General features: G+C 35.7%; 1 protein-coding gene across 1 annotated transcript; it reads left to right on the forward strand.

The window, feature by feature from the left end:
• The first annotated feature begins 260 nt into the window (after positions 1-260).
• LOC136817125 (phospholipid phosphatase 1-like) lies at positions 261-11,521 on the forward strand. The gene is made up of 6 exons (XM_067073460.1): positions 261-644; positions 1,438-1,644; positions 8,068-8,165; positions 9,086-9,286; positions 9,768-10,002; positions 10,447-11,521. The coding sequence occupies exons 1-6, from the start codon at positions 501-503 to the stop codon at positions 10,615-10,617; spliced, it is 1,056 nt and encodes a 351-aa protein (XP_066929561.1). The 5' UTR covers positions 261-500; the 3' UTR covers positions 10,618-11,521.
• The last annotated feature ends 8,250 nt before the right edge of the window (positions 11,522-19,771 follow it).

Consider the following 19,771-nt stretch of genomic DNA (forward strand, 5'->3'; position numbering starts at 1 on the left):
TTGTTTTTTGATCAATGATACTTTGTAAAAGTATCATTTTTATCAGCAAAGATCTGTTTTTCTCTTTTATAATTATATGATTACGAATGATTCCATGTTGACTGTTGAACGACACTATTCAAAGTTAGTAGAGTTTTTAGTCATTGAGATCCTATGTGTGAGTAGGAGGGTATTTATTTACTGAGAGGTTTGTTTTTTATCTAAAGTTTCTTATGATGTTTAAGAAGATCGATCCATAATTTTCTCATTTTCATTTTCAGATAAAAAATACTAAAAAACTAAAAAAAGAAACATTGTCTGGCTGGTACAGATTTCAAAGTAAAACGAGAAGTTTTGTTTTAATCAATATTGACCTAGTGGTATTATATCCTGTACATGAATCATTAAATACTGGACACCTTGGATCATACATTATAGAAACTAATGTGGATCAACTAAGAATCGTTTTGAAAGTTCATGAGTTTATTAGATAATAAAAAAAGATTTTCTTTGAAATATGAATGACAAACAGAAATAGACAATACAGAGCTGTATACGAGCCACTTATAATCAAGATCGATAGAGGAACAAATTATTCGGATTCTTACTTGACACGGTATACCATGGCTGATGTGGATACGGACACAAGCGGAACCCGCCCTTCGGTAAGATTCGAACCTTTTTCTTATTTTGATAGGAATAGAATAAGCCCCTGTCGCTGCTTTAATTTCTTTGAGTCTATTCGAGATATTATAAATTTGTTTTTTTCGGTTCATGATCTAAGTGTATCTCTTGAAAAAATTATTGATTAACTTTTCCTCAAGGGTCAGCAAATTAACTATTAGGCGCTCGTCAAAATAATTGACATCCGAAAGTACGAAATTTGGGTCAGGGAGTTTTCTAATTCAAATTCAAATTTTTAAGCTTGGAATTAATTACAATTTTCGAAGAGTCGAATCTCCTATATGTAGGATTTTCATTCAAACGATGGACTGAGAGTAACATTTACCGCCAAAATTTGAAAATGTTAAACGCGAAAATTGCTAGATTCAATCCGTTGTCTGAAAATTTGGCGAAAATTTTAAGACTTCATTTTTTCTTGCTTTGTAAAGGTTGAATACCTTAAGTGGATAAATTTTGGCAGAGATTAAATTTGGTAAATTTGGCCAATTTTGTCAAAAATCGCCAGATTAAATCTCAGCCAAATTTAACAAAATTGTTTAAAGATAGAAATTCTATGGAGAATATGCATTTCTTAGTAAAATACCACGTATTTTTTTAGCTTACCAGAGACTAAAGCCTTCTAATTCGCCAAAATAAATCCCCGTTAAATTTTACAAAATTTATCATTCGCAAAATTAATTCCACGCCAAAATCAATCCACTTAAGGTATTCGCCTCTAGCATTCGGCTTGGGACTCGATGTTTATACCTATATCTTTTCTCTTCATGTTAATAGGTTAGCAGTTACCGTTTGTTTACTTTCGTTTCAAACATTCTGGCAATCATCATTCTTCTTGTGGTCTTCTTGGTGTTCGAGACCTTACTCAGTCCCTTCAATCGTGGTTTCTTTTGTGATGACGAAAGCATCGCTAAACCATACAGACATGAAGCTATATCAGCTGTTTTAGTTTCTGTTCTCGCACTGTTGTTTGTCATTGGCGTGGTAAGTTTTTTATTACTTTTCAAACTCGCGACAAGTTAAATCGAATGCGATTAAGCTTCCTCAGGTACCCGTAGGATACAATAGCTAATGTATCATTCTTGGCATACACGTTTTTTTATAAGAACATGCAAAAGTTTTGGAGCCTTAGGATGTTCTTAACTTTTTGAGTTTTTAGCCTACAAAATGTTCTTAACATGTTCTTATTTTCACCATTTTGTGAACATTTTTGTTCATTTTCTTTAGAAATTGGCCATTTCGGAGTCTGCAAAGCCTTAAAATTCTTAACTTGTTCTTGATATTTAGAAGCCTGTTCTTATATAGTTTGTTCTTATATAAAAAAACGCGTAACCTTTCTATAGCCACTTTACAAATGAAAAATACGAACACTCTGGGTACGTTGTGTGTTGTCTTCGCATTTGTAAAAACAGCACCGTTTCTGTTATGTCTGTAAAAACCAGTTGAAACATCCCGGAAATGTTTTGGCGGGAATGAGAAAGTTTAGCCTGACATCCTTCGGTCCTGTTTGTTGTCGTGTTATAAGTATAACCAAAGGTTTATAGGTTATTCGGAATAGCTTGCTTACTTGTTTGCTTAGATGTTCAGGCCTGAACAGGCCCTTTCCTCCGCATAGCTAGGGCTTTCCAAGCATGACGGACCATGGCAATTTCTTCTAGTTGAGCCAGTGCAGAACCAGTATTCGGAATAGCAAGCCAAATAATTTTGATTAGGTTTCCTTCCCCTTCCTTGGGTGTGTCCCGACACCATCCGGGTGTGCTGGACTTTTCGGATGACTCCGGAACTCCCCGGCAATAGCTTCCTCAGGTGGTGTCAGGTGTTGTCTGATTAAGTGAGATTAAAAGGTTGTTTGCTTGGTGTAGCAAGTCAAATAATTTCTGTACTGTACTGGTCCTCTGAATAAGCGAGTCCGAGATCATTGCGTTTTATTGGTACATGAAATGAAAATAATTAAGCTTCTTCGGGTGGTGTTCCTGTTCGGTTGAATAAACGAGACCAAAAGCGTCGTAGTTTGGTATAGCAAGACATGTATATGATAGGATTGCAAGTTATGTATACACTTATCAACGTGACGTGGACACTAAAAATCCATTTGGGAATTTCGATTCCACTAACGGTAATGATCAAGACTAAGGACTTTGGTATCAGGAAGGCGCACGCCCAAACGTTCACCTTGAAGACATCGTTAATACCACGTCTCAATACAGAGAGTAAATCCAATCGCTCTTGTTGTGTGCCATGTAAATTATTCATAGTTCGAATTCGTTCCTCGCTTGCGTTTCTATATTTGATGGTCTTTTTACCCAGTATGAGCAAAACAGCGCATGCGAGCATGCGTAATAGTGCTGCATAAGCCATTAAAAGTCGACTGGTAAAAAGACTTTTATGGCCTAATATTGAGTTCGTTGCTTCACCTATATAAAACATACCAAACAGTGCAAATGTGTTTATAAGAGTTATAACCAGGAAAACGACAGTCAGTTTTCTTTTGGTAACTATAGCGTGATATCGCAAACAGTATTTAACAGCAATCCATCGATCTATTGAGATTAAAACGTTGGTAAAGATTGATAGTGATTTCCATGTGTATGCTAAGAAAGACATAAATTTGAAGAATTGTAGGTGGCCTTGGGTGAAATCTCGCTTATTTTGGGTTACAATGTATACTGTTAATGAGTGAACAATGACGGTTATAAGATATACAGACTCGATGATTGATAACAAGCGTACAAGTTGATATTGATTATTTCTCAGTCTTGCCTTGTGGATAGTGTATTGAACAGCTACGTGTAGAAATAACGCCAAGAATTGAATGGCTATGTAAATGATAGTTATCGTAGTATGTTCGTTCGTTGTTTTTTTGTCGAGCATAATTAGCGACATTGTGTGATTAGTAATGACCGTATGATTCATAATTGACGCCTTAGAAAGTTGTTTTCTGCCTCTGTTCCAAATTTTGAATACAGTTTAAAATACAGTCTAAAATTAGGTCTTTTCCCCTATGCTTTCTTCTTCTTATCTATTGCCAAAATCTTTGTGCTCTTAAAATGTGAGAATCCTAAGGTCTCCTGTTCCCCTGCTTTCTTCTTATCTATTGCCAAATCTTTTAAACTGTAAGAATCCAAAGCTCTCGTGTTGCCTTTTAAACAATCCGCCGGAATTTACTAGTAACTAATTGTCATAAAGGTGATCGAACAAAAGTACCATTTCTCACCCGATGTTGCTCATCATCTCATTATCCCTGTTTTGTTACAAAAGTTGGAAATTCCCCTTTTCTCTTTTGTCCCCTTCTTTTCTTATAATGTGCTAGAGCTAGAAAAGCTAAAAAAGTATTACTAAAGTTCGATGTTATCAGGGATCTTCATGAATGCGTAGAACTAATGCATGCTAAGCTTCGCACAAAAACTCAATTTAAACTTCTCACTGAAAACACCATCTTTTTTTTCGTTTAAACACCCATATGGATTATTCTCTTTCTTGTCATCAGTGAAAACACTGTTGTTGGATTACCTTTGCCCGTGGGATGTGATCTAAAAATAATTTTTAAGGCAAGATTGGCAGTTCATCATTAAAATTCTTATTGTTGATTTAAAAAAACCTGAGTTTTCGAAAACATTGCTCAATGTTGTTTTTTTCGACTTGAAAAGGTTCATCCACCCCCTGTATGGATTTTTAATGGAACAGCTACCTTTTCAAGTCGAAAAAAAATTCTTGAAAATGTGCGAAGAGATCCTTGGAAAAATTCTTTTCAGTACCTTATAGTGACGGCAGACGAACTATAGTCAGTTATGCTACCCGGAAATTTCTGAATAACTTTTTACCCCTTGGAAAAATGAAAAACCCTCTTTCAGACCCCCTGGAAATTCCTTTCGGATTACCCCCTGGAGATGGTCGTCCACCCCCCCCCCTGTATGGATTTAAAATGGAATGGCCCATTATAGTTGCCTAAAAATGCGCGCGTTGTACAGTTGCTTGTTTTTTTTTACCAATACACCTTTTCGACCGTAGCCACCAATTGCTGCGCGGGCATTTTTTTGTCCGCTTTATCCCACTAAAACCGTCCCAGTCCTTTTTACGCATCTATAGACAATAGAAAAATGCGTCAAAAAAAGATTGGGACGGTTTTAGTGGGATAAAGCGGACAAAGAAATGCCCGCGCGACTACGGTCAAAAAAGTGTGTAGGAGGCGACAAACGGGTTTCATGCAACTTTCGTTCGTTCGATGGCACTTTTCTAGAGGCTAATAAGAGGAAAGCAAGGTAAAACTTAGCCCCGCTTTGCTTCTAAATGAAAATATTAGTTTGATTGATCCACCGGTAACAAAATCTTGAAGTTCAACATTTAAATTCATTGTGTTTTGTAGGAGTACTTTAGGCGTACAAACTTTCGCGAGCATAAACTTTCGCGAATCGTTGGATAAAAATGAGATTTTTCGAATAAAAATTGCCTTAAAAGTGAAAAATATTCTTTAAATCTGAAAAAGACGGTTGCTCTTCGACTTTAAAAAGGCATGTTGAAGATATATGCTGAAAATTTGATATTTATTACGATTTCAAGGTTTTATAAGTTTTATAAACTTTTGCAAATTGCCCTTACCTGTTAATAATTTTCAACGCGAAAGTTTCTGCTCGTGAAGGGTTTGTACGCCTAAAGTAGGCTTAAAATCAGATGCGTACGTGATCTTAAAGGGAGTGTTATTTAAAAGTATTGATACAGTCAATTCCCTCCAATTTGTACCTTTACAAATTCGCATGGTGGCCAGCGACCCTTGAAATCCTTGAAACCCTTGAAACACCCTTGATTTTTTTGTTACCCTTGAAAATTTCCTTGAAACCCTTAAAAATATGAAGATTTTCTGAAGACCCTTGAGCTATAGAATTTACACCCTTGAAACCCTTGTTCATTAAGAACTTTTAAAATGCAAAATTTTCCCCACTTCGTGGGGATAAAAGTGAATAACCTAATGATTGATTTTCTTTATCTAGATCATTGCACATTCTATGGTGTTCCTTCCATTATTTAATTTGATGAATCTTATGACTGACATCTTTAAATTCTTTTTAGCAGTTTTGTCAAAGAAGTCACCTACTGTACTAGCATTTTCATTTTGTAGTTATACTATATTCTCGTTATCTAATGTTAGGGTTACATCTACAGAAAGTCATCTTTCTTATTTTTTTTGTATTTTTCAATCAACTCGGAAATCTTAGTAGAAAACCTATCAAGTCGTTCACTTATTGCCCAAAGAATGATTTATGACCACATTACTTCATCCGGGTCGTCAGAGCACAGATATCTGTAAAGCCCAAAGGGCTAGATAGGCAACTTTAGGCGGCAAACGCTATTTCGCATCTCTCAAACCAGTGAAATTGCTTGTTGTCACGTGATTTCTTTGGTAGGAAATCCTACCAAAACTTGCTTCACTTTTCGATAAAGGCCGCAAATCTATCCCTTCGGGCTTTACAGATCTGTGCGTCAGAGCATGATTTTGTCATTGATCCTGAGCTGAGAGTTAGCTGTCTAAATGGCCATTCAAAATACAAAGAATATTTAAAGAAAAACAAACTTGAGAAACAGAAAACTCGCGAGGATGAAAAGGTTGAGGAGCTACTTTCAGAAATGCAAACCCTCAATCGCGAACAACTAACCATCAGTCAAACAATCGCAACCTTACAGAACGATGCCAATAATCGTTATGATAAGGCTGAAGAATATAATGATGATCTACAAAAAATGCAAAATGAAGTTTCAAAAGGAAATAGCTTAAGGCAAACTATTAGGCAAAAACGAAAACTATAAAAAAATACCAGTTGATATTTGTTGAACATTTCTAATGAGAAAAATAGCTAAGTCGATTGAATGGTGCCGTGAAAAGTATTTAAGTGCATGGCCAAATTTTTTTGAAGTTTTTGTTGAGCCCTTTTATGCATTATATTTGCAACGTCATATTTTTAGATTTTGATTACTGGCATTTTTTGAAACTTTTTGTTTTGAATTTTCATACTTCATTTTGTTTTGTTTGTACAGGTTGGTAGGAAATTTTTCCTAGAGTTTCACTGTTTAAATTTGTAGTACGTTGAGTTGAAATTTTTCAGTAAGTCTAGTATTCTACAGTTTTTTGTAGCTTAAGAAAAGTGTCCTTGTTGCAAATTATAACCTCTCTTTCATCACGTGCAAATATAACTGGGCTTTTTTAGACTTTTTTCTTGAAACCCTTAAAAATTATGTTTTTATGGCTTTCAAACCCATGAAACCCTTGAAAATTTGGTCAAAAGACCCCTTGAAACCCTTGAAAATTGATGCAAAATGACCCTTGAAACCCTTGAAATGGGCACTAAAATATGGCTGGCCACCATGATTCGAAACATTTAGGGGACGTTTAAAAGAAGGGAACATTTATTGAATAATTTATAGACAAGGTCAATTTAAAACGCGAATTGGAACCTTATTTTACCTTTTCATTAACAGTACAATCATGTTGACTAAGAGATGAAGAAATGGGTCAAAACCAGTTCGGCAACAAAAATAATTTATTGTTTTATATCTATATTTTTCTTCAAATTATACTTCCTTACAGCTACTTGTGTCAAATAAACGCCCGAGCCGTTTATTTGAGGGGGCTTTCATCAGGGGGGGGTCGGTAGTAAAATCTCAGACATATATGAGTAGTAAAAGGATTTTTACGAATTTTTACATACCACCACCCAGACTCTTGGAAGAGGTATTTTACTACCCTGGTAGTAAAAGTTTTTGGGACAATTTGTCATAAAGACCACCTATCTTTTGGTTACTTTTCGAACTGATTTTACAAAAAAAGCTAAAAAATGATTATTTCTGTGACACATTTTTCACTTTGTGAAAAAAATTAATGTTTTGCCCTTAGAATGAAAGTCTTTTTTATATTGACAAAAAATTTTGAGAATTTTTTGTTTGCAGCAAACAACTTTCCAACAGAAAATTTTTTCAAGTTATAAAAATTTTCAGATTTTTTCAGAAAAGTCATCCAAAAAATTAAAAGAATTACAAAAATAGCTAAAATTTGCTAATTTTACCAGTTTTAACTACCCAGGTAATAAAATTTTTTCAACATTTAACACATAGATACCACCCATTTTAGTATTTAACTACCCTGGGTAGTAAAAGTTTTTTTCGATTTTTCGTCACACCACCACCGTAGTAAACGTCATTATGTCTGAGATTTTACTACCGACCCCCCCCTGCTTTCATTGAAAATTTTTCCTTAAAAGTCCCACCTCCTTTAAAAGAAGGGGGAGTTTTTTCGATGTAATACGGTATTGGTCATTCATTGTAGCCAACTTCCGTAATTCGAAACTTTTGGCCCCATCAAGATCGAAATATAGAGAGCGTCAACTGTAGATATATTGTATCTTATTATTATTTTTACAGGTGATGGTTTGCGATATAATGAACAAGAAGATATTCAAGATAAAACAATTGGAGAAAACTCAAATGGCACCATGTCGCATTCAACCCTGGGTTTACACGTAGGTTTCCTTGATATTATAGATATTTTTTAAAGGGACCAAAAGACCTTGTGGTTTGTGGTTAGTGGTAATAAATTTAAAACTATTGGCAAATTTCCCGGTTGCTTACGCTGACAAATTTGCTGCCGACTAAGATTCGATAATGATATTTTAGGGGAATTTATTTTGGCGAGTAACGCTACTTTTTGATTTTGACGAGGACTATTTTTGCCGAATGGTAGGGTAAAGTAGTCCCTTTTTCTGGTTCCTTTTTTTTGACAAAATTTGCCGAATTTTTTCCCCTGAGGCACTGGTAGTGGAGTTTACCAAAGCGGTGTTATTTTTCAAATGTCCATAACTTTTGATACAGAAATCTTTACTTCGTTTTTTTGAAATCTACATGTATGAAATTCAGCGTGAGTTGGTACTGTAAACAGCATGGAGCGTGTTAAAAAGATAACGTAACTGAACGCAATGAATGACAAAACCTTTCTTAGTACTAGAAACACTATGTCGCATTGAATCACTTACACGGTACTTTGTTGTTGCCTCTATCTTTTGAACTTTTCTGTTTCACTAAAGATTTTTGGACTGAGAATTAGCTTTTAGTCAGGTGCATTTTTATTTGTTTTTGTTTGTATCTTCAACGACTTTAAAGTGATTATAAAAAACCATGAAAAAGTGATCTTTTTAAAAAGCTGAGTTGAATTCTCATTTATCAGTTTTAAGAGTGCTTGACCAATCAGAATCGGAAGCATATATGTATACTATTGTCGAACTTCATTCATAAAAATCCCGGTTTTGCGATTTTAGGATATTATAATTGATATTAGAATTGACTGTTGTTTTAATGGATTTCATTTCGCGACTTTTAGACTAATACGAGTTTTCGCGAGGTGAAACTAACTTTTTTTTTTAATTCCGATGCATAATTATTTTAGGATGCTAGCACGAATCGTATTCGGTTTGGTCGGTCTTGGAATTTGCATGGTTTTTGTTGACGTCATCAAAATCATGGTTGGTCGCTTACGTCCGCATTTCTTGGCCGTGTGTAAACCAGACCTTAACAACTGTACACGTGGCGTGTTCTATGATTTTTCAGCTTGTCACGTGACCGACGAAAAGAAATTCAAGGAAGCAAAGTAAGTGTCCTTTTTGTTCACTGGGAAAAGTGTTGTGCTATTTTGTTTTCGTTTCTGTTTTAAAACTCCATCAAAGTGTATTCTTTGGTGGAAAAATTTGTCGGTAAAAAGTGACGAAATTATCACTAGGTGATGAATTTTTTTTTTTTACCGATGATTTCTTTTTGTAACTGCCTACGTACAATTTTTAACAGATTCATTTTAATTACATTTTTCTATTTAAAACTGAATGCTTAGGTGCTAAATCTCCGGCCTATGTACTATTTACAGCTAAAGATACAACTACTTAAAAAGCAAATGCAATGGCTGCTCCGTTTTTTAGTTTGCCTGCCTTAATTTCCCTGAAAACCCAATTTAACTTTAAGGTGATGAAATTATTTGTAAGTTACGAGTTGTTTTACTGGTGAATATTTTTTGCCGACGATTGTTTTCACCGATTTAGCATAATTTGTTAATAATCTAACCATACACTTCTTACTAGGAAATCATTTCCATCTGGGCACTCTGGGGCGGCCTCATATGGAACTGTTTTCGCCGCCCTCTACATACAATACGCCATTCGTCCAATACAAACGAACTTACTTAAACCAGTCACACAAATGTTAGTACTGCTTGGTGGAATTGCAGTGTGTTTGACCAGGATTTCGGACTATTTTCATCATTGGTCAGACGTACTTGGTGGATGGATTATAGGAATGTTGTCAGCTTTATATGCTGTAAGTATTTTTGAAGTATTTTGTCATTCGTTAATATTTTTTGCTCTGTTTATTTTTTACTTTCCACTGTTGGTTGTTTTGTTTTGTTTCTTCTCCCGCCGCTATAAGCATGGATTCAAATCTAATTTTACAGAATAGTAAAAACCTTAATTTGTGCAGACGACCAGAATATTACTACGAGACTCAGATAATCTATTTTTTTATTTTTTGCTGTTAACCAAATACAAATACAATGCGTGTATTCTTATCAAATTCTATGAATTTCACCCTTGAGGTTATTCTTTTATTCTTACGATCTGGCCAATTTTCACACTGATATTCTTATTAGAAGATATTCTTATAAAAAAAGCATGTACCTCATGAATATAATGAAAAACACTAGTTAAACTTTAAAACAGCGTTATATGTTAACCTTGACTAATATATCGCTTTCTTTATCTTTAGATCCACTTCTTACTTCGTTTACCAAGTGATTTTCAATCAACGCCCTCTTATAATACATCTCACACGCGACGAAAGGCGTCCGACGCAGAAATGGGCAAAATGGGCGTTTGTAATGATACAAAGCGTCACCCGGACGATATTCGCTCTACTTCTCCTTTGACAGATGCTTAGGTGTTTTGAATATTTACGGCGTAAAGCACCTACCGTAAGTAGGGTTCACTTTTAATTTGACCCAACTTTTAGAGAAATTTATTTTCTTGGACTTTCACTTGATTGGACTTTAGCATATTCGCCGCCAAATACGAGTAGGAGTCGAAATAGTACTTCAAAGGTCCTTAATTTCTGCTTGTTTCTTTATAGTATTTTTGCAATTTGCTTGAAATTCTGCATAGATTGGAATACAATTTGAAGTCATTTGTAGCGACAATCAGGCCAACGAATTTTGGATCACTAAAAAATAGTTTGCAGTGAAAGTGTTAAACTTTGCGATCTGTACCCTGACCCACTTGTATCACTTTTACTGATAGATCAAACTTTGCTTTTTGATAATTTTTTAAGATGCCAGAGCGTTTGGCAAGGTTGCCATTTTGAGAGAAAATGTTAAAAATCCAAGTAACAATAAAACTACTTGGAGTTAAAAGATATAATCAAAAATGATAGACAAACATCAATAACAGATTTGCAATCCCTTAGCAAAAAAATAAAAATCCCTTCGCAAAAGCATATTACCATATACTACCGGGCCACTTAATCGCACCATCCAGTCTATAAAAAAGCTTTAAGTGGACCCCGGGCTAGATAGTTAGCGCCATCATTATCAGAATAACAAAGAGTGAACCAAGGGATTGGGCTTGAGTTTTTAAACTTTCATCTTACGAATTAGGGGTTATGAAGCATCTATTTTTTGTTTTTTCTGTCGGGTGTTTCCATATAGAAGTATCATATCCCTAGTTTTTGAATTATATTTTTTTCTACTATATTATTATATTTACCACAATAAATCATTAACTTATCAATTGTATACATTTTTACCTAATACTAATTATTTTACAAGAAAAGTTTTTCTAAAATTGTAGATAGATTGTAGACATTGTAGACAGCCTTTATATGCTAATCAAACAGAATCTACCGCCCTTGATGCTGTTTATTTTAATTACACGTTTTTTTAAGAAACACGCTTTTAAGAAACATGAGGCTCAGAATGCCTAAAAACTAAGAAACATGCTGAGGCTGAGGCCGAGAATGAGAAACAAACATTTTTTAATTCGGTTTTTTTAAGAACCATCCAATCAAAAGGATTGTTTTTTTTTCTTTGCATGAAAAATAGACTGGTTATGTCAAAAAGTTTAGAAACATGTAAGAAACATTTAAGGCTCAAAAGGCCGATTTCTTAAGAAACATTGATTGAGGCTGCTTGATAAAACTAGTTTCTTAAAAAAAAACGTGTATGCAACAAAGTTTATTCAAAACGATTTTATAGTAGATTTAAACCATCTGATATTTGAAAAGGGAATGAGTTAATATTACTGTATCACATTTTGACCATTTATTTAGATAATGGTATAATTAATTTGAATATTTTTCTATGTAAATATAATACAACTTTTCTCAGGGTACCTTAAGACACTCACAAATTTGTTGTGTGACGTTTTACCGCTTAACATAAGGTTGTTTTAGGCTCAATCGAAGCCTATCGATATAGGCATATAGAAAATAAAATAAGAAGGGGGGATTCTAACTTGCTCAAAAATTGAAAATCAAAATAAAGAAACCAAAAACTTCCTGATGATTATTTAAGTTTCTTTCAATTTTTCATGGCAAGGCTATTATATTTCAATATACTTGTTAAAAATGTAATGTCTTTTCATTCATCTTAATTATTCCCACGAGTATACCCAAAATTAATCATCTTATTCCCAAAGCAACTAAACAGCTGTTTGCTTCTGATGATAAATCAGAATCCATCTATTTTTATTACCTCCATGGTAAAACTTGACATCTTTGTCGATTTTCAAAATGTAAAATCTATATATTAATACACCTTTCCCGAATTGTTATTTAGGCTTTTTGACTTTTTTGTTTTAGTGTTTGGATGTTTCTATTTAGTTTCATAAAATTGTATGTCGCAAAACTAAACAAATAAAAAAAGAATTATGAAAAAAGCAATTCCGGTTATTGAGTTATTTTGATTTGAATATTCTTTATAAACAATAGAATTACATGGAAACGAGGCCGGGCTGTATGTTTTAATTGTTATAAGTGATTTCACCGTGAACAAAAACAGTCATCAAAATTGATAGAAAAAAGCCTTTGAGCTCAAATTTTCAGCATGCGCTTGTCTTTATAGGAGAAATACAAATATATAGTTTTCAATATGGTTTGAAGACCTTCGAAAAATACCAAACAATTCGGGAAAGGTGTATACGCTTAAACGTGTGTGTTTACAACATTTTGTAAAAAGTTTTCGAAAATCTAACAAAGCTCTACAAAGCCTCCTCTTCATGGCGTTGTACCATCAACTTTTTGCACCCTAAGCAGATTTCCTACCACTAGACTAACTTTGAGACCCCAAGATACTATTTTCTATACAGGAACATTGGAGCTGAATGGGTTAAAGTCAACCATCTTCCCAATTTTTTTTTCTCATTTTAAAGAATTCTTATTCTTAAAACTTTCTGTTTACAATAGCAGCTCCCTATCTCTTTCAAAACTTTTCAAAACATTTTTAGATAATATTTTGTCGCCCGGTTTGAACTTTGGTCTTTTTGATGAATGTGCATTCTTTTAAACCAGTAAGCCAACTGTGGCTTGCGTAAAATTAGTTACTTCATTCAAGGGTATAGCAAGAGTGTCTTTCAAACTTTCACTTTGAAATTGTCATTGTAATCTATATATTAATACGCTTAAACGTGTGTGTTTACAACATTTTGTAAAAAGTTTTCGAAAATCTAACAAAGCTCTACAAAGCCTCCTCTTCATGGCGTTGAACCATCATCTTTTTTGCACCCTTAGCAGATTTCCTACCACTAGACTAACTTTGAGATCCCAAGATACTATTTTCTATTCACCAAGTCTTTGGAGCTTGATGGGTTAAAATCAACCATGTTCCCAAATTCTTTTTGTCATTTTAAAGAATTCTTATTCTTAAAACTTTCTGTTTACAATAGCGGCTCCCTATCTCTTTCAAAACTTTTCAAAGTCTATTAAAGTCACCCTCGAATGTCCAAGAGGCCCCCCCAGCGAACCCAAAATTCACGCCATCACGCCAATTTTTTTTCGATTTCACGCCATCACGCCTGAAAAATTTGATTTTCACGATCACGCCAATTTTTTTCGATTTCACGCCATTACGGGTGTTTTCGATAGGAAAAATGACGTAATCTTGACTTATGCATATCAAAAATTGTTGGACAACTGGTCACATCAACATCAAAGGGCACCGGTTTGAGGGCTGAGGTATATTTGAGTAAATTGACAAAGCCCAGCATGGTTGGGTAACGGAGAAATTTTTTGAATTTTGAAGGGTTCAAAGTGCATTTTAGGACCCATTTCAATTCAATTTGAAAAATAATTCATGTAAAAATAATGGAAATCTTTTAAAAGTACAAGCAACATGAGGGGCCATGCCCCCTGGTCCCCCCGTTGACGGGTCCCATGGGCATTAATTGTGAATTAGCGTGAATAGTTTTCAAAAGGGGAACGAGGAGGCGCAACCATGGTTTGCGCCGACGGGAGAAATTTTCAATATAGTATGGCTAAAATCGCCCTCATTTACTCTCTTTTTCCAAAATATGGTTTAAACATCACAGGATTCCTTTGATCAATCTGCTTAAAATTACACCTCATAATAAACCTGTTGCTTCTTTGGGTTTAAGGATTTGCTACAAATGTATGTTTTCCTGAAATAAAAGACCTGATATCTTTGATGCATCTATAAGAATGGGCTCTTCCAGAAAAAAAATTAACATGGGGGTGGAGGATATTTTGTCCGGGGGTAGCAAAAAATCATCAAAATTTGCCTTGTCCGGGGGGTTGATTTGCTCTGTCCGGGGGTAATTTGGGGTGTCTGGGGGGTCAGCAGATGCTTGTCCGGGGGGTAAAACCTATTGTCCGGGGGGCCAAAAGTCACCCTGTTCGGGGGGTGAATCACTAAAAATTGTTTTATCCTCCACCCCCAATGTAAAATTTTTTTCTGGAAGAGCCCAATAAGCATCTAAGAAAGAGAGGAGAATGTTAGTTACGGAGGAAGCGCAACCATGGTTTGCGCTGACGGGAAAAATTTTCAATTTTCGACCCTCTCATAGCATTCGACTTTATTATTTTGATGACTAGCTAGCAACTGCTAAAAACAATCGGAAGTTACAAGGATGAATGGCAGATGAATAGAACTGTTTGCACCTTTTTTTTTATGTTTTAAAACGAGATCTATAGGAGACCCTATAGTAGGCCCACCATAGTTGGGGCCGACCAAGAAAATTTTGAAATTTAAACCCTCTAAATTGGCTAAAATGGACATAGAAATACGATTCAACTAATAGATATAATTTTCACGATCACGCTGAACTGCAAATTTCACGCCATCACGCCTAAAAAAACTCGATTTCACGATCACGCCGGCACTTCATTTTCACGCCATCACGCCGTTTTTTTCAAAATTTCACGCCATCACGCCACGAAAAACCCTCCATCACGCCATCACGCCAACCGCTGGGGGGGCCTCGTCCAACCACGATGGCTAGCCACGATGGCTAAAAAGATCTAAAATATACTTTTGCTAAGCCATTTATTTAATTGTGGTTAAAAATTACAATGCAATGTTTTCTTCTTTCTCCTTTATTTCTTAAAATCAAAATCAAATTATCAATCGGCGGTTATCTTTCTTCCGTTAGAATTTTTTAGATGTGTAGTGATTCACTGGAATGGGACACGCAGCGTGCGACGCTGCGCATACGGCTAGTGTCCCCCCCCCCGTGACGACCTCCATACTTCAACGACGACCTCCGGACCTCGACGTTTTCCACGACGACCTATGTTTTCAACCACGTCTAGGCAGGAAATATATGACGACCTCTCTGAAATTGAACGAGTCGACGGCCTCGATGCTTCGGATTTTCGACCCCGATCCCTCCTGAGAGTGAACATATTGCAATAGATCTTGACTGTGCAACTTGTGAATTGAGTTGAGGTGGAGTCTGGATCGCTTTGCAACACCCTCATACGGCTTGTTCCAGCCTACTTAGCGCACGAAAAGAAGAGAATTAGAACACGACGCATGCTCGGATTCCACAGGCTTGGAAAACAAAAAAGGTAGACAAAGCTACGGAGAAATTTATCAACTGAGGGACTCATCAGATCGAGTGTCGTGATCGGATGGCTTTTTTTGCTTTGGTTAGTATTGGTTATACCATTTAATGGTGTTTATCTCGGTTTCAATAGTAAAGCTTGTGCTCTAAAGATTCAAAAGGCGAGGTGCTGTGGTATAGTGGTCATTGACCTTGGTTGCTGCACAGGCGACTAGAGGTTGTTTGATTCCCACTCACAGCAGCGGTTCACTTGGCAAGTTAAAGTTCCTTCTCCCGGGTCAACCCATGCCATGTGAGGGAAATTGGGTAGTCAGTTCAAAGTGCTGACAGGACGCTCATTAGTAAAGCGTCTATAGTTGCGAGAATAGGCCTCTAAAGCAGTCAGGACCTCATTTCACTTTATCGATATTACGCAAACGGCAGTTAGCGCTAAATTATTTTGGTTTCACTTTCGATTTCAAGCAAAGGTCTTAGCAACAAGGCGCGTGTACATAGTAACGGGGCTGGGTAGAAAAATCTAAACATAGAATTCAAAAAAAATACCGATCATCGTATAGAGCACTAAAAAATACCCCCTTTCTATGTTTAGTTTGTTCTACCTTGGATTATAACTGAAAAAATCTTCAAATAACCTTTGCCCGCTATCAGCCCGCACGGTAATCTTTGCCCGCTCCAATTCTTAGATAATGAATAAGAGAGGTGCGCTTAGCTAAGCCGTGCTCGCGGGCGATAAATTTATGTTTACTTTTCTTGTATATTTTAGTGGTATTTATCCAATGAAAAGGATGTTGACATAATATGCACGACACTGACAAAATATGCACGGCATTGATTATGACATCATTAAATATGTCAATATCGATTCAACGCCCGTGTTAAAGAAAATAATTTGTAAATAGTTCTTTTTATCGTAAAATTTAGAAATACGAGCAAAAAAGAGTCAAATTTAATATTTGTTTCCTATCTAGATTATATTAGCGTTAGAATACGGTAAATTTTCACGAAAAATATTTCGCGATGACGGTACGCCCAATCGCGCCCACGGGAAAGTTCCAATTTTTAATTGTCGGGAAATCGGGGAAACCGGTTCACCACGTGGATAAAAAACGTACGGAATGAAACCTGATAGCAGGTTTTCAACCAGATTTATTCAGATAAAGCTATAAGAGGTTCATTACTTGTGGATTTTAAAACCTACATAAGCAAAAACGAAAGTTGTTGTGAAGGAAAGAGTAAACGCAAGACAGAAGGTTTGGTTGTGTTGATCAGGTATGTTTTTATTCTATCCGAACTAATGTTAGAAAAGACCAAAGAGGTCCTGACTGCTCTAAAGCCTCGCTCCTGCAACTCAACTCAACCATGCCATGAATAGAAATAGAAATGAGATAACTTTTCCAATCGATGGACGATGATAACAACCATGATCAAACAAAAGTCCAATGCAACAATGTGCAATAGACCTTTTTTTAAAGAGGCAGCCATGATGAATAATTATCGTGCGTCACAACACGTGTTACGCGTAAGCCAAATCGCGTATAACGAACAACAAGGCCAGGCCCAATTGATTGTTTGGTTACTACCCACGGCATGGCCCGAACATGTTCGTACCTCTTGATTAATACTTTTAAATGGCCCGCGCGTGGTCCGCGCGGGCCCGCGCAGTTTCGGAGCATGTTCGGGCCAGATTTTCGAAAACTTGCTACAATCGCGCGTGTAATTTCAGGACCCAATATTTATATTTTAAATTCCTTACTTTATTAGCAAACAAATTTAAAAATCTTCATCTTTATAGACCTTTTTTCAAAGAGGACGTCCTGTTGAATAATTATGTAGTCCAGCCATAAAAACAATGATAGAGCCATGCATAATTACTGTATCATGCATATTGGTAATAATTATGCATGGTTTTATCATTGTTTTTCTGCTGGACTACATAATTATTCAACAGGGTGGCCTCTTTGAAAAAAGGTCTATTCAAATATATATTGTTCAAATATAAAAGTTAATCATCTATTTTCCAATTAAGTTAGGAAAATTATAAAAAAGAATGATTTGAATCTTACATAATATGGTCTTCTTTTTATTCTTTATCCCATTCCCTTTTCTCGTGGTCTTCTCCTATTCGAAGCAGTATTTTTCTGGATCGTTTTTTGTACTGTTATACAACTTTGTGAATCAAACTGGTATTTGGAACTTTGAATTTGTCTAATGAAAATATTTAACAATGGATGATGATAAACCGGATATGGCCCGAGCAAAATCCGTATCAATTGTAAATACATGGCCCCGAACATGGTCCGAACAAAATGTTCGGGCCGATTCAATAATACTTTTTTGTGGCCCAAGCATGGTCCGAACAGGCCCGAACATGTTCGGGCCATGCCGCGGGTCGTGTTTGGTTCGGGGAGAAGACATAACTTGGACCCCCCAATATGGACCCCAATATGGACCCCCTCAAAAATTGCAAATTGCATCACGACACCACGCGGTCGAATTGTATCATGGTTACCACATGTTTAATTTCATAGACCGGCTATTTATTTGTATTTCTTGAAATAAAATCATTTCACTATCAAAAATAACTTTGAAATTAAGTTGTAGAACACAAGGTCACACGTGTCTTAGACACAGGGCACAGGTCATACAAATTACAGACCAGAAAAATTGTAACGCGCTCGTATCATATAATTTATATATAACATGAAAATAATATATGCAATGGAAAATGATGTATACAAAATATGCTATTTAGAAGATTTCAATGACAAATCATCAATCCCAAATATTGACAAAAATGACACTTAAGTTATGTAAATAAGGACATTATAAAAAAATATGAGGTGTATACACCAATTTACAACAAGTGTTTTTTCCATGCTCAATAGGATGCTGGCGGTGCAAATGGATATAGATTGTAATGCAATGAAAACATTAAATGCTCCAAGAGAGCTGTTTTAGAGATATGAAAATAGTACTTTTATTATTATTTTTATTTTTATTTTTATTTTCGTATGAACAGTGCATTACATTACTTCAAGTTTTGAAAGGACGTGTTTCTTCCACGAGAAAGACGTTACCTGTCATTTTCCTGACAAAGTGACACTTTTCGACAAAAATATTGACAGGGCACTTAAGTGGGATACCTGCAAGCTTTATTTACACCAAATATTTTAATTGTACCGAATGAGATGCCATTGATATAAATAGATAAATATTGTCAAGAGGCAAACACTGGGAAGCGCAGTTTTAGAGATACAATTCTCATCAATTATTCTTTTGTCCTTATGTTGACAAAATGACTTATTTTTACAAAATAATGATCAGATGGTCAAATATAAAGCTTCTTTAATCAACCTAAATGCTTTCCCGCCATTTTTGAGGGGGTCCATAATGTGGTCCATATTGGGGTCCATAATGGGGTCCATATAGGGGGGTCCAAGTTATGTCTTCTCCCTTTGGTTCGTGTCCTAGAAGCTAGCTAAAATTGGAACCTTTTTTTCATTTTCCCACCAAAAACCTCAATTTTTGAAATTCCTCTAGCAATTGTGCAATCCTGGAATCCACACGCGAATGTAAAGAAAAGCCTAAAGCCTGGATCCACAAAGGCACGCGCCGCGATCGCAAGATAACTTCTAGTTGGAGATTAATGCGTTCGCGACGTGTGCTTAAAGGAATACAGCTGTGAGTCTCTGCTTTTAGGTGCTTAATATTTGTTTTTAAGTACAGGTTACACCGGGACATTTTCTGTGCGCAAAGTGGATGTTGTTTATAGCAGAATCAAAGTAGTCAGTTAAAAAAAACCGCAGAGATAGTAGTTATCATGTGAAAAGGAGGTAATTTTTTTTTGATTTTTCCGACTCAAAGTGAAACACTTTGTCTAAAAAATTTAGAGTCAGTCGAAGGACACGAAACAAGCTATCAATTGGGCCTGGCCCAACCTCAAAATTGCCGAGTACAGGAGGAAAAAAATCGAAATTCAAAATGGCGGCCAAGCCCACGCTATAACTAAAAAATCTTCGTTT

The sequence above is a fragment of the Clytia hemisphaerica genome, unplaced genomic scaffold, assembly GCF_902728285.1.
Source record: "Clytia hemisphaerica strain Z4C2 unplaced genomic scaffold, Clytia hemisphaerica genome assembly, whole genome shotgun sequence".
In the NCBI taxonomy this organism is placed as follows: domain Eukaryota; kingdom Metazoa; phylum Cnidaria; class Hydrozoa; order Leptothecata; family Clytiidae; genus Clytia; species Clytia hemisphaerica.

Excerpts from the sequence above, each read along its gene's own strand:
- LOC136817125 (XM_067073460.1), top strand. The coding sequence starts at position 501 with ATGACAAACAGAAATAGACAATACAGAGCTGTATACGAGCCACTTATA. Across the intron at positions 645-1,437 it reads CAAGCGGAACCCGCCCTTCG|GTTAGCAGTTACCGTTTGTT; the intron begins GTAAGATTCGAA and ends TCATGTTAATAG. Across the intron at positions 1,645-8,067 it reads TGTTGTTTGTCATTGGCGTG|GTGATGGTTTGCGATATAAT; the intron begins GTAAGTTTTTTA and ends TTATTTTTACAG.